A 12,984-nucleotide genomic window follows, 5' to 3' on the forward strand; every position below is an offset into this window, starting at 1 on the left:
CTTGACACAGCCCTTGGAGTCAAATGGAACTGGGTTCAATCCCAATTTTGCCATCAGTCAGCAGTGTGACCTTGGGCAGTGGCATGGGAATGGCACGGTAGTGGCACACCCTGGATGCAGGCAGTCAGGGGTGCGTGTCTGTAGAGAACTTAAAAACAACAATACACCCAACTAAAAGTCTGCTTGCCTTTTATTATCACTGTGCAACATTCGCCCTCCATGGTATACAAATGACCTGGGGAAATTGTTTAACCTCTCTAAGCCTCAGGTTCTTCATCTGTAAAATGGAATTATACCTGCTGCACAGTACGTGCGAGTTACACGTGAAAATGTTTGGAGTGTATGCTGTGTGGAGCCTGGTGTGGTTATTGTCATCATTTCTTTCCCCCCTCCGTCCCCCTCTTTTTCTCTCTGCCCCCTTCCCCTCTCTTTTGCACAATCCTCCTTTCACTGGTAAGCCGTCAGTTCTGTTCCCGTCCAGCACCCCACCCGCTTCCCACTCCAGTGGCTGTGGCATGATTACCCCACCAGCCATTCCCGGGGCTGTCCTGTGGTTCAGCTTCCTTCAACCCTAACAGCCCAGGCGGGGTGGCGGTAATTGAGGCCAGTCGCGCACAACCCCTTTCTGAGACGGGCTGTCGCCATCAGCAGTTTATGCTTCCGAGGCGTTATTCCATCGGACAATGCAAAACACAGTCCTCAGCCATTTTTTAAAGGGTGGCAGGTGGGGAGAGGGGAGTTGTCCTGGCAGCTCTGGGCTGGGGCTTTTGCTGCTCTGACAGTTTCTGCTTCCTGTTGAGAGTTGGTCTGGATGTAATCCTGAGATCTGCTGGCTGAGCTAGTGTAGACAGATTGCTGGCTCATCCCGATGCTAACTGCTTGGGGCGGGGGGGGGGGGGGGGGCGGGCGGGGGCGTGGCGGGGAGGGGGGGATGGGAGGGGAAGGGGCCATCCTGGTTGGCTGAGCAGAGCTTGTGAACCCTGGGTGCACAGTGGCTGCGCTGTGTGTGTGTGTGTGTGATTGTGTGTGTGTGTGTGCATGCCTGTGGGAGGGGAGGAGGGTGACAGGGAAATCCAGATGGTGAGAAGGCTTTGCTAAGGCCACCTTCTTCAAATGTTTCCGTTTAGCCTAGGGACAAGTTTGCACAGGAGAGAGGCACTCACTGGGAGGTGTTCACGCTGAGACCTGCCCTGGTGGGAAGGGAAGCTCAGGGGTCCCCCAGCAGAAGGAGGGGGGCGATGAGGAGAGAGCCCTCTGCCCTGTCAGACTAGTGATGCTTGGATAGAATCTAAACACCTCCCAGGAGAGTCAAAGCACCCCTCTTGCTTGAGCCCATCCCCACCCTTTCAGGCAGAATGATTTTTTCAGGTTTAGCCCAAATTCTTCACTTGCCCACACAGTTATCACCTGTCAGGGTGAAATGTGACAGGTGACCTGCTCGCAGGCGTGCAGGTCGGTTTGCTTCAACAAACCTTTATTGGGTGTGATGTGAGCCCGACATCAAGATTAGGTGCTGGGATACTTGCTGGGTGCAGCCCTCTTCCTTTTACCAGATTCAGTGATCCTAAGTACCCCTTCTCTGCCCCCAGTTCCATTTCTGCAGCCATTTCCCCCAATCCGAGCCCCAAGGGGAGAGAGGCGGTAGTGGGTCCACCTGGGGCCGCTGATGGGACTCGGATGAGCAAGGGATCCTGGGACCCAGGGGAAGGGCAGAGGGCATCTGAGGGAGGGCACAGTGGAGCAAGGAAGGCTCTCCTAGGGAGAAGAGGGACAAGAAATGGGAGACATTCGGGGGAGACAGACACAAAAACAAGGGGCTTCATTCAGGGTCCTCCCACCCGCCCCAGGCCTCTTTGGGCTGTTCCCCACCTGTCCTCATGGGGGCGCTCTGGGAAGGGCTGGGATTTGGATTCCCGAGGCCGAGTGGAATGCGGGGAGGCTCTGGCTTCCAGCAGTCGGCTCTCCCTTCCTTCCGAGAGCAGGGCGGGGCCTGATCCTCCCTATAGGTGCAGGGTGGGTCCTGGGAGAAACTCAGATGTTTGCCCAGGTAATGGAGGTGAACCGCCCAGGGAACCACCGGGAGGCACTTTTGTCCTGCCTGCCTAGAGTCACCTCCTCCCTGGAGAGAGGGGGAGAATGGGGGCACGGCTGCACAGCACTGAGGGGGATGCCTTGGTGGAGGCTCTAGAAGGGCGCGCCGGGGCCTGTAGCTCATGTCCAGGACTGAGCTGGGGTGCCCTCACTACTGGGATGAGTCTGCCTAGTGGATGGTTCCAGACAAGTCTCCCTTCCCCTGGGGCCTGGGCCACTCTAGGATGGGAATTCCCAAAGGGATGGTCGCCAGGCTCAAGCCCACCTCATTGTGAGGGTGGGGGAATCTTCTCTCCTTCTCCTCCTTTACTCCACTGGAGTGCCTCCTGGGCCTTGGGTAGTCATCTTTGGGACAGAGGTGGGTGGCCGGTTGTCATCTCTGTTTCTGCTGACTGCAGGCCAGGACATTCCTGTAGTTTTCAGAGCTTTGAGTGCTTAACCAGCAAGGAGCTTAGCTGGCTCTAGGGCCAGGTCCAGAGTGACAGGGCTTCAAGTGGGAATGGAGGCCATGAGGCCCCCGTTGTCCCACCCCCTCCTTCCCTGGGTGTGGATGTGCATCCCTAAAGTCACCGGCCCTCACCCGTCTGGCGCTGCACGCTCTGGTTCACGGCTGCTGATCCCTCAGCCTGGAGCCCCTGCTGGGCTTCCTTGCTTCCCCTCAGTCCTGCTGGCCTTTGGGATCCAGCTTGCCTGCCCCCTCCTCTGGGGATCTTCCCAAGGCCTGTGACCAGGGTAGGACCCTCAGTTATGTCCTCCTTCACAATAAGCCTGACATCTGTAATTTCCTGTTCCGGGTCTGTACCCTCAGGTAGGCTGTAAGCCCCAGGGGCATGGATTGGGGCCAGGGCCCCATTTTTTAAAAATAGCTTTATTAAGATATAATTCACATATCATATAATTCGCTCATTGAAAATTACAATTCAGTGGTTTTAGTATATTCCCAGATAAGTGCAACCGTCACCCCAGTCCCTTTTAGAATGTTCTCATCGCCTCAAAAGGAACCTTTGGCTGTCCCCGCCACCCCATCTTCTCTTCCCTCCAGCCCACTAGGCAGCCACGGATCTGCTTTCTGTCTCTGTAGATTTCCCTAATCTGGAATTTCATATGAATGGAATCATAGAATATGTGGTCTCTGTGTCTGGCTTCTTTTATCTCTCTCATGTTTTCAAGGTTCATCCATGTTGGAGCACGTATTAGTACTTCACTCCTTTTTATGGCCAAATAATATTTCATTGTATGGAGAGACCAAATTTTGATTATCCATTCATCCACTGATGGACATTTTGGTTGTTTCCACCTCTTGGCTCTTGTGAATAGTGATGCTATGAACATTCACGTACGAGTTTTTGTGTGGACGTGTTTTCATTTCTCTTGGGTATCTACCTAGGAGTGGAATTGCTGGGTCACGTGGTAACTCTATGTTTAACATTTTGAAGAACTGCCGGACTGTTTTCCAAAGTGGCTGCACCAGTTTATGGTCCCTACCATGGGCTCTAGGAACTGTGTCTACTGTCCCTACTGGTAGGTCAGCCCTGACTGGGGCTGCCTTGTTCACCACAGAGACACCAGCCCTTGGGTGGTCTGACCCATAACAGATGCTTGATAAATATTATATTGAGTGAATGAAAAAGCAAGTGGGTGGGTTCTTTTTAATATGCTGCCCATAAGTCAGTAACCCTTGTCTGTTCAGACCCTGTCCTTGTGACCCTCTCTGTGAGCTTCTCTCTGATCTCCGTGCCTGGCATAATTACAAGTTGCTTTTCCTTGTCGCTTCCATTCTCTCTGGCTGTCACTGCTTATGACTCCTCTGTGAGGCTGAGAGGCGCTCTAGGGTTCCGAGCATGTTGTAGTCACCTCTGTATCACCAGCTTCTCATGCAAGGCTTGGCACAGAAGAGATGCCCTATGCGGGGCTGTGGGGGAAGAGGAGTTGCACCCCAGCGCTCAGGAGAGGGGAGCCACAAGGGGGCATCTGTAGTGGGGGGATTGTTACAGGGGATCAGTGAGGCAACAGGGAGGGTATCAGGGCCAGGCAGAGGGTGGAACCGCTGCCACCAAGTCTCATTTCCTGGTCTTGGGGCTCCCGAGAGGGAGAGGAGGCTAGGAGGTGCCCCGCCCTAGCCAGTCTGCTGCCTATCTTCCCTGCTTTCCCCAGGCCTGCACCTGCCCTGCCTGGGGACCTGGCTGGGGAGGCAGAGCCCAGGCTTTGAGGCTGCCGAGTACAGACATGACAGACTTTCTCTAGCACATATGCAGGGGACCATGTGGTGAGGAGGCCTGTGGGGAATAGGGCTGTGGTTTTTAACGTGGCAGGTGACTTGCAAACTATTGGGGTGTGATGTGCAGGTTTTAAGTGGAATTTGTATGGCTCCACACTCACTCCACAGGCCACTTGCCAATCATTCATATGTAGTTTTCCCTTTTGTATAATAACCTCTCTTTCCCCTCCCAACCCCACACCCCGCACCAGCCCCCAGTTCCCCAAAGCTGCCCATCAGTTCCCCTTCAGCCTCATTGTCCTCCACAGAGCAGGGCCAATAATCCTGATTCCTGTAGCCTGGGAACAGTCAGTTGATTGGCAATAGACAAGCCCAGAGGCTCACGGCAGAGACGTGGACCCCTGGGTGGGCAGGGCTTCTGCAGATGCAGCACAGTTTGGGAGGAGGGGTTGTGCTCTGGGGAGGTGGGGTCAGCTCAGCACCTCCCCTCCCCTCGCAGCCCCTGAGTCAGGGCCTCCAAGTGTGCTGAGGCAGCCCCGTACCACTGCAGCCAGGAAAGCACATTCATATCAGACCCAAAGCAAGAGGAACTCAAGGGCGAGGGAGCAGGGCAGGGTTGGCTACGTGCAGAGGGTAGGGGTGGGGCTGATTCCTTTGTCCCTTTGTTCAGTAAATACTCCATGTCCCCTTGCCTTTGTGCTAGGCATTTCTTAGCCGTCAGCTGCCACTGTGAGCTCAGGAAAAAATGTATTTTTATAGCGCCAGTTCAACGCACCTGAGCAGGTAAATCTACTGCCCAAAGACCACCTCTTGATTCTGTGTGCTAACTGAGGGGAACATGGACAGGTCCCGAGCGAAGCTGAAATCCTGGCACTTGGCTTGGGAATTTGGAATGGGATTTGGGGGTATTTTCATGTTTGTAATAGTGCGTGTATTAGGTGGGTGTTAAAAGGAGTTCACTCTTCAGGCGCATGACAGACCGAGGTAAGAGAGGAGGCGAATGTCCCGGGGTCAGGGGAGGCTGGCTTTGTGGGGAAAGTTCCATGGGGCGATCCACAAAGCAGAGCTGTGATGTGCCCATTTGGCCTTCTCATGGGGAAGAGAAGTGTTTGGGGGCCATTGCCATTCTCTTGGCCGCACTAGAGCCTGACTGTCAGTGGTCCAGATATACGGCGGATGCATTTTTGTTCTTTGCATCCCACCCCGACCCCAGGACCTAGCGCAGGGTCTGCACACAGCTAAGTGAAAGGTGACTCTTGAAGATACCTGAGGGGCGGCTCACGGAGAAAACCCAAGGGAAAACTTCGATCAGTATAGGAAGGTGGGATTTTGGAACAGCCTTGTCTTCAACCCTGGTGGCAGGGGGACAACATCCAGACTGGGGGCTGGTGCCCTGTCCCCTGGGCTTCTAGCCTCCGGGGCTGTACTAACACTTGTGGCAGGAGGAGCCACCCCCAGCCCCTAGCTTCATGCTGAAGCTCCACCTGCTTCCACAGCCCAGTAGCCCCTGGGGCTCACAGGGGATGTAGATTTCACTGGTAGCCACGATGCTGCAGCCCCTGCTGCTCTTGAGGACACTGGTGTCCCCTGGACAGTACATGGGTGTGCTGACCACACTTGGCTCGTAGAGGATGTGCCTTTGGAGCTGTTCACAGCTGCGGGAACAGGAAGGGATACTCAGGGCCCCGCCCTGAAACATCTCGGCCAGGCCAGGCCCCCACCTGCTGCAGCTCACTTCTAAGGACATTCCCATCCCAGCTACCAACTTCCATGTCTCTCACTCTGGCCACATAAAGTGCTTAGCAGTTCCCCACGTGTCTCTCCTCTTGCCCCAGAGCCCTATCTTCTGCTTCACCCTCTCTCTTTCTATTTGTCTGAGCCTGCTTCAAATCCTCTTTCTCCAGAAAAGCATCCCCTTGTCTATATGGTTCCTTGCAGCTTCTGGGCCCTGAAGCACTGGGACCACGCTGCATGTCTGCCCCTGATTCTCACTCCCATAGACTTGGGTAGCTCTGAGGGAGAGCCTTTCCATCCTCCAGGAGCTCCAGGCAAACAGAACTCTTCCTTTGGGGTGGGGGAAGCACGCTGAGGTTTGGGCAGGGGCCAGTGTGGTCTATTATGGGTCGATCAGCTCCCAAGACCCCAGAACCGCTGGGGAGGGCTCATCTACTCACACATCTTCACGGGCCCAACACCTTCATGCAGCCTGGGGGTGGGAGGCAAAGGAGACACAAGGGAACTGCATCAGAGAATGAGACCAAGAAGCACGCGGCACCCCACCGCTTCTGCCTGCTCCGTGGACCCTGTCAACGAGGAGGGCCTGTGGTCTGCGTGCTGTTTTAGATTTTCCACGACTGTGGGATGGGCAATGGCAGCAACAGCAAGCAGAGGGCAGGAGAACAGACATCCCTGGTGCCCATCCTTGACTGACCCGTGCTCCTCGCCCTCCAGCAGGCGCCTGTAGGTGGCGATCTCGATGTCCAGGCCCAGCTTGGAGTTCATCACCTCCTGGTACTCCTTGAGCAGGCAGGCCATGTCCTGCTTGGCCTTCTGCAGGGCCTCCTCCAGCCCGGCCAGCTTGCACTTGGCATCGTTGAGGGCCGCCTCGCCCTGCTGCTCTGCCTCGGCTATGGCACCCTCCAGTTTGCAGCGCTGGGAGGAGAGGGCACAGAAAGGCATTACGGGGTGCCCTGGAGCCCTGGGCTGACTCTTAGAAGAACAGAGAACATGGTCGTTGTGAGACAACTAGAAACAATATATATTGGTCTCTTCCCCCAGTTTCTGGACAGAACGCCCCCAAACCTTGTAATTTCCTAAGTGATAAGCACACTAAGATCATCCTTTGTTCTAACATTTGGTCTTTGACCCTGGTTTCTGACACAGAGTCCCTAAACCCCTTAGAATTTCCTGGGTATTGGCAATGTCTTTTGTTTAATTAAGGTGACTCTAGGTAGGCTCCTGGATGGGGGCTGGTCACCAGAAAGACCAAGCCATGATTAGAAGCTGGGAATTTTCAGCCCACCCCGCAAATCTCCCGAGAGGGGAGAGAGGCTGGGAATGGAGGTAGTAATTGATCATGCCTATGAGAGGAAGCCTCCATAAAATCCCAACAGTAGAGGATTCCGAGAGCTTCCAGGTTGGTGACCAGGCGGAGGTGTGGAGAGAATGGCACGCCTGGAGAGGGCATGGAGGCTCCACACCCCTCCCACATACCTTGCCTTATCCATCTCTTCCACCTGGGTGTTCATCCGTACCCCTTATCATATGTTTTTATAATAAAGCCGTAGATGTAAAGGAATCTATTTTCCTGAGTTCTGTGAGCGACTCCAGCAAATTAATCGAACCCAAGGAGGGGGGTCATGGAGACCTCCAATATATAGCCGATTGGTCAGAAACACAACCTGGACTTGTGATTAGCATCTGAACTGGGGGCAGCCTTGTGGGACTTGGGGGGCAGTCCCTAACCTGTGGGATCTGATGCTATCTCCAGGTAGGTAGTGTCAGAAGTGCGTTAAGTTGTAGAACACCCAGCTGGTGTTGCAGAACTGGTTAGTATGGAAACACCCTTCCCCCATATCTGGTATCAGAAAGTGTTGTGAATGTGATGGTGGGAGGGTAAAGGAGGGACACAGGAGGAAGAGTGAGTTTTTCCCTCAGTCATGGTTATGTGTCAGATTCAAATCTGCTGTGGGTTTCATCCTAGGATTGTGACATCTGGTTCCTCTGGGGGATGGGGACCAGTTCTCCTGTCTACAACACCTCAAGGAGATCTGTGAGCTTCCCCTAGATAAGCCAAGCAATTTCTTTGTGACTAATAGATTTTAAGTGTCTGCCTGGTCTTCACTAGCCTAGGAGAAGAGAGTGAGTCTGAGTTGATGAACTCTGCGGGGTCACCTTGAATTTCAGGATCATAGAATTAGAGTCTTTGGTTGGAAGGGGCCTTGGAGAACATCTTTTCTATACTCCCATCTAGTGAAGCATCCTTGCTATTCCATCTTGATGCAGTAGGTTGCCTAGCCTCTGCTGGGGGCCTCACTGTTTCCTGAGCCTGCTCATCCTGCTGTGGGTCAGCTCTTCTGTAGACAGGGCTCGCTCCCTCTCGTGGGACACAGCGCAAGTTTATTCCCTCCTCAACTGGGCCCCCAGGGAGGATGGACCCCCCACCATCGCGACCAAGACCAGATGGCGGGTTACCCTGTGATGGCCTCATCTGGGCTTTGACATTCTCAATGTCTTGCTGCAACCACTGAATCAGCTTGTTTATTTCCAGAATCTCGTTCTTGCAGTTGTGGAGGTTGTCACAGTGGGTCCCGGCTGTCAGCCGCAGCTCCTCATACTACCACATAGGGAGGTCAGAACCTGGGCACCCACACTGTGGTCCCTCCCAGCCCCCTTTCCCACTGTCCCCCGTGTCTCCTCTCCTAACTTCCTGGGTCAGGTGCTTTTGGATTCTCATACTTGTTCTGTTCCCCATCCCCTATCCATTTCTGGTCCTTTTCTGGGCTATTCCTTATTCCTTTCTCATATTCCAGCCCTGAATCTTTAGGCTTATTAAATTCTCCTCTAAGCTCCAAACTCCCCAACTCTCTGTTTAGTGATTCTGTGTCTTGTCCTTTTCTCTCTGCCCTGGGATTTCCCTCCTTTTTTTCTCCATCCCTGCTCTGGACCTTGGAAAGAGATTCTGTGCTCAGCCTGGGGTACCTAACAGACCAAGGACTGAGGACACAGCACATCTGCCCCCACCAGGGTGAATATGTTTGTATATTCTCCTTCAAAACAATTGAAAACAAAATGCAATATTATTTCCTATCTTGGCTTAACACTTTTTTATTAAACTTTTGCTCATTGAATCTAATTTCCGAATAGTGTGTTATAGATTACATTAATAGATTAAAAAATTAGCCAACTTTGTATTTTCTGCATATAATGGATGGGAGCGTTTTGCATAGAAAATGCAAAACAAGATAAGCACAAGTCACTCTCTTTGGTTATTGTGAAAAAGCCTGTAGTTGCCCAACCAATACCCATTCTCCTCTTCTTCAAACAGAAGCCCAGATAAGAGAATATTTCTCAGCTTTCTCAACGAGGTGCACAGCCATTGCTGGGTAGGGCTTCTAGGAAAGCTGTTTAAAGTCAGAGATGATTCAATTGTCATGTTCCTTTTGCCCTCTCTTCTTCTGCCTGCTTGGAATGAACATGTGAGATTGGTGGTATCGCAGCCATCTTGGGACATGGGGCAACCATGAGGATTAAAGCACCATGCTAAGAATGACAGAATAGAAAACTAGAAGGAGCCTGTGTTCCTGATGGTAACATAGAACCCCAGAGTCACCTGTGGGCAGTCTACTTCTTTACTTTCAAATTATTTGAGAAAAAAGTAAAAATCAAATTTGTTTCAACTGTCATTATTATTATTGATTTCTGATCCTCACGGCTAAATGCAATTTTTAAATAATAGAGTTATCTTTCTGGTTCTAACTTAGGAGGATGGGAAACTGTGGTTATTTTTCCTGAGCCCACCTGACTGATGAATGGCCCAGGAGAGCAACTGGAGGAGGGGCCGGCCGGAGCAAAACCTGGCCGTGGGTGAACCACAGACTGAGTCACAGGGAGCTGACGTCAGGCCAGGGTTTGACACCTTGATCACCATGGATCTCCAGGAAAAGGGTAGAGCATTGCTTGGGACACTCCCTGGAGATTGGTACCCATTGCCTTCAGAAAAACGTCCAAAGGCCTCGGTGCAGCTCTGCAGATCTGCTGTGATCTGGCCCTGTGTCTCCAGCTGCATTTCTTTCATGGTGCTTCCTTTCATGCTTCACCTCAGCCAGACGTCCTTTCCCCCATGCTTATGGAAATCATACTTGGCCTTCGAGATCCAGACCACGCCCCAGTGCCTCCGCCTTTCCAGACACAATTTGTTCCTTCCACCATCATCCTATTCCCTTGGCCTGCAGCTTGACCTTAGCGGCCACTTCATGCTACCTCGCATCTCAGTTTGGCTGGTTACACGTTTCTCTCCCGTGCACTGTAGTTTCCTTGAGGATGGGCATGCTGTGACCCTTAGTATCCTCATGGTTCCACACACCCCAGTAAGGCCCTCCTTCCCTGGCCACCCTGTTGCAAACCGTATTCACACCACACTCCCTACGCTTCACCCTGATTTATTTTCTCCGTAGCACGTGTCCATCTAACATACATCCACTGTACTTATTTGTCTTGCCTGTCCCGCCCCTGCCCCTGCCTCTGGAATGAAAGTGACACGAAGGCAGGGATTGTTTGTGCTGTTCCCTGCTGGACCTCCAGCACCTAGAACGGTGCTTGGCAGACGATGGATGCTCAATAAATGAATGAATGAATGAGTGAGTGAGTAATAATGGTGCCTTTCACAGATAGGGTGGGCAAGACTGAGATGATAATATTTGTTAAATCAAATTGCCCTCAGGGACACCGACTGCCCTCCCAGCAAGGCCCTAATTACCTAAGTCTGGGGCCACCTGAATCACGGTTTCTGCTCCACTATTAGTAACCACCCCATGCCATTAGCCTCCTCCCCCGGCCCTGGTACCAGGCCTCCGCTTGCGCTTTGCTGCGGCTGGCGATTTTGTCGTACTGGGCTTTGATCTGGGAAACGCCGCCGCCCGCCTGCAGCTCCTGGCTTTTGTCCACCTTCACAATGATGGAGGTCTCTGAGATCTGAGACTGCAGCAGGCTGACCTCCTGGGTGTGGGGACCCTGGGAGATTGGCCCCTGGCTGACCACCTGTGGGCAGCATGGCTGCAGGTACCTCCTCATATAAGCTTTTCAGGAAGTCGATCTCCTGGACTAGAACCTCCACATTGGTCTCCAGGTCAGCCTTTATCAGGAAGGCTGTGTCCATATCCTGCGGCCAGAGAAGTGACAGTCGTAACCTGGGGCCACCCCTCTGCCAGCTGGGCCACCAGGCAAGGTGGTGGCGGGTGGCGGGTGTGGGACCCACCTGTCCTCACTTAGGCTTATGTGGAAGGGAAGGGGTGACAAAGCCAAGGATGGAGCGAGGGGTCCCCAGCCCCAGGACCCCATGCCTGGGCCTGGCATTCTGATGGGGAAGCATCTGAAGACAATGGGGTTAAAGGAGCCTTGAATGCATTCCTCAGAGCTCCCTATGGACCTCAGGCCAGAAAATACATCGCTATCTATGTGAGGGATCAACAAGATGATTTTCATCTCTGGGAGTTTGAGTCAGAGTCTTTGTTTTGGCTTTGATTTGGCATTTGCAACATCTCCAGCTTCTTGCGCAGGTGTAAATACAACCCTTAACATGAGTTGGGAGGTGGAGGCCAGGTCAGTCCCTGTCCTTCTGCAAGGGGCGGGGGAGGCTGACCTTCCTCTCTCCCAGGGTCAGTGGGGCTGGCACCAGGGTCTGTGGGGTGGGCGGGCTGCAGGCACATTTGGACACGGTCCAGGGGCTGAGTGTCCCCAGGCCCAGTGGGCCAGCTCAGGGGGCCTTCTCCCTCCCTGGGCCATCCTCCCTCACCTTCTTCAAGGCAACAAACTCATTCTCAGCAGAGGGCTGCAGGGAGAGCTCCTCTTCGTATTTGGCGGAATGAGCAGGGGAAAATGTTTTAGTTGGGCTTGTGGGGTTTGGAAGGGAGTTGGTATCGGGCCTGAGGGTAGGAGCCTCTGGGGGCAAATCCGTGTCTCACCGACTGAATGCCCTAGGGAGGCACCAGGTCCAGCCCCATCTCTGGACACGTCTGGCTCCCCCATCCACTCAACACAGATGACTTTTATCATTGCCTCTCATTAGCAAGTTTACCTTCCATGCACTTTGCAAGTTTACCTTCCATGCCACTGCCCAGTAGCCTGTTCCTGTGTCGAATCATTCTCTGGGAAGTCCTTCTTAAAGCTACCTTTATTCTATCTTGCTACTGAGGAAGCTCACGTCATCTAGTCGTTCCCTCTGGGAGGGCAGCGAAGAGTTGGCTGCCTGTTGCTGGCACAGCTGTCTTTTCTGAGTTGTTCTGAGAGTTGGCTGTAGTCACTGAAATCCCAGCTGACCCCGAGCCCCTCCTCACCAAGAGAGTTCTGAGCCTGGCCTCTGCCTGCAGCTCACTTGCAGAGGTAGCAATTACTCACTTTACCAGATCCTCAGAGACAGCCCGCCTATTTCCTCTAGGCTCCAAGGGAGCTCCTCACCCACTCACTGCCCCCGAAGGCAACGGAATCAGGGTCAGGGATTTAGTCTGGCTGAATGACTCACTTTGATGAGTGACATCGATGCATTTAAAGCTTCCCCATGCTTCCTAATGCCTGTCCTTCCGTTTTCCAGCATAACTCTGGCGCTGCGCAGGCTCAGGACACTGAGCCTGCCACCTGGGTTTCAACCCCAGCTCTGTCCTGTGCTAGTCATGTGACTTTGGGTAAGTGACTGGGCCTCTCTGGGCCTCAGTTTCATCATCTGTAGAATGAGGATAACACTGGTCCTGCCTCGCAGAGCTGCTGTGTTACAAATATCACACTAGTCAACGTCTGCAAAGCACCACGCCTAGGCCTGGCACAGGGTACTGTGTGTTTGCTATTATTGTTAAAATACCATCTGGTCTCATCCTTCTCCTATTGCCCCACTTTTAAAATCAAAAGTCCTGGGCTTCCCTGGTGGCGCAGTGGTTGAGAGTCCGCCTGCCGATGCAGGGGAC

General features: G+C 53.1%; 1 protein-coding gene across 1 annotated transcript in view; it reads right to left on the reverse strand.

The window, feature by feature from the left end:
* Positions 1–12,984, reverse strand: part of LOC114886160 (keratin, type II cytoskeletal 75-like) — a 32,744-nt gene that overhangs the window by 10,909 nt on the left and 8,851 nt on the right. The window contains 1 exon segment of the mRNA XM_029206711.1: positions 6,741–6,961. Coding sequence (XP_029062544.1) covers positions 6,741–6,961 — 221 coding nt within the window.

Source organism: Monodon monoceros, unplaced genomic scaffold (genome assembly GCF_005190385.1).
Source record: "Monodon monoceros isolate NGI ecotype Baffin Bay Population unplaced genomic scaffold, NGI_Narwhal_1 Super_Scaffold_6, whole genome shotgun sequence".
Classification (NCBI taxonomy): domain Eukaryota; kingdom Metazoa; phylum Chordata; class Mammalia; order Artiodactyla; family Monodontidae; genus Monodon; species Monodon monoceros.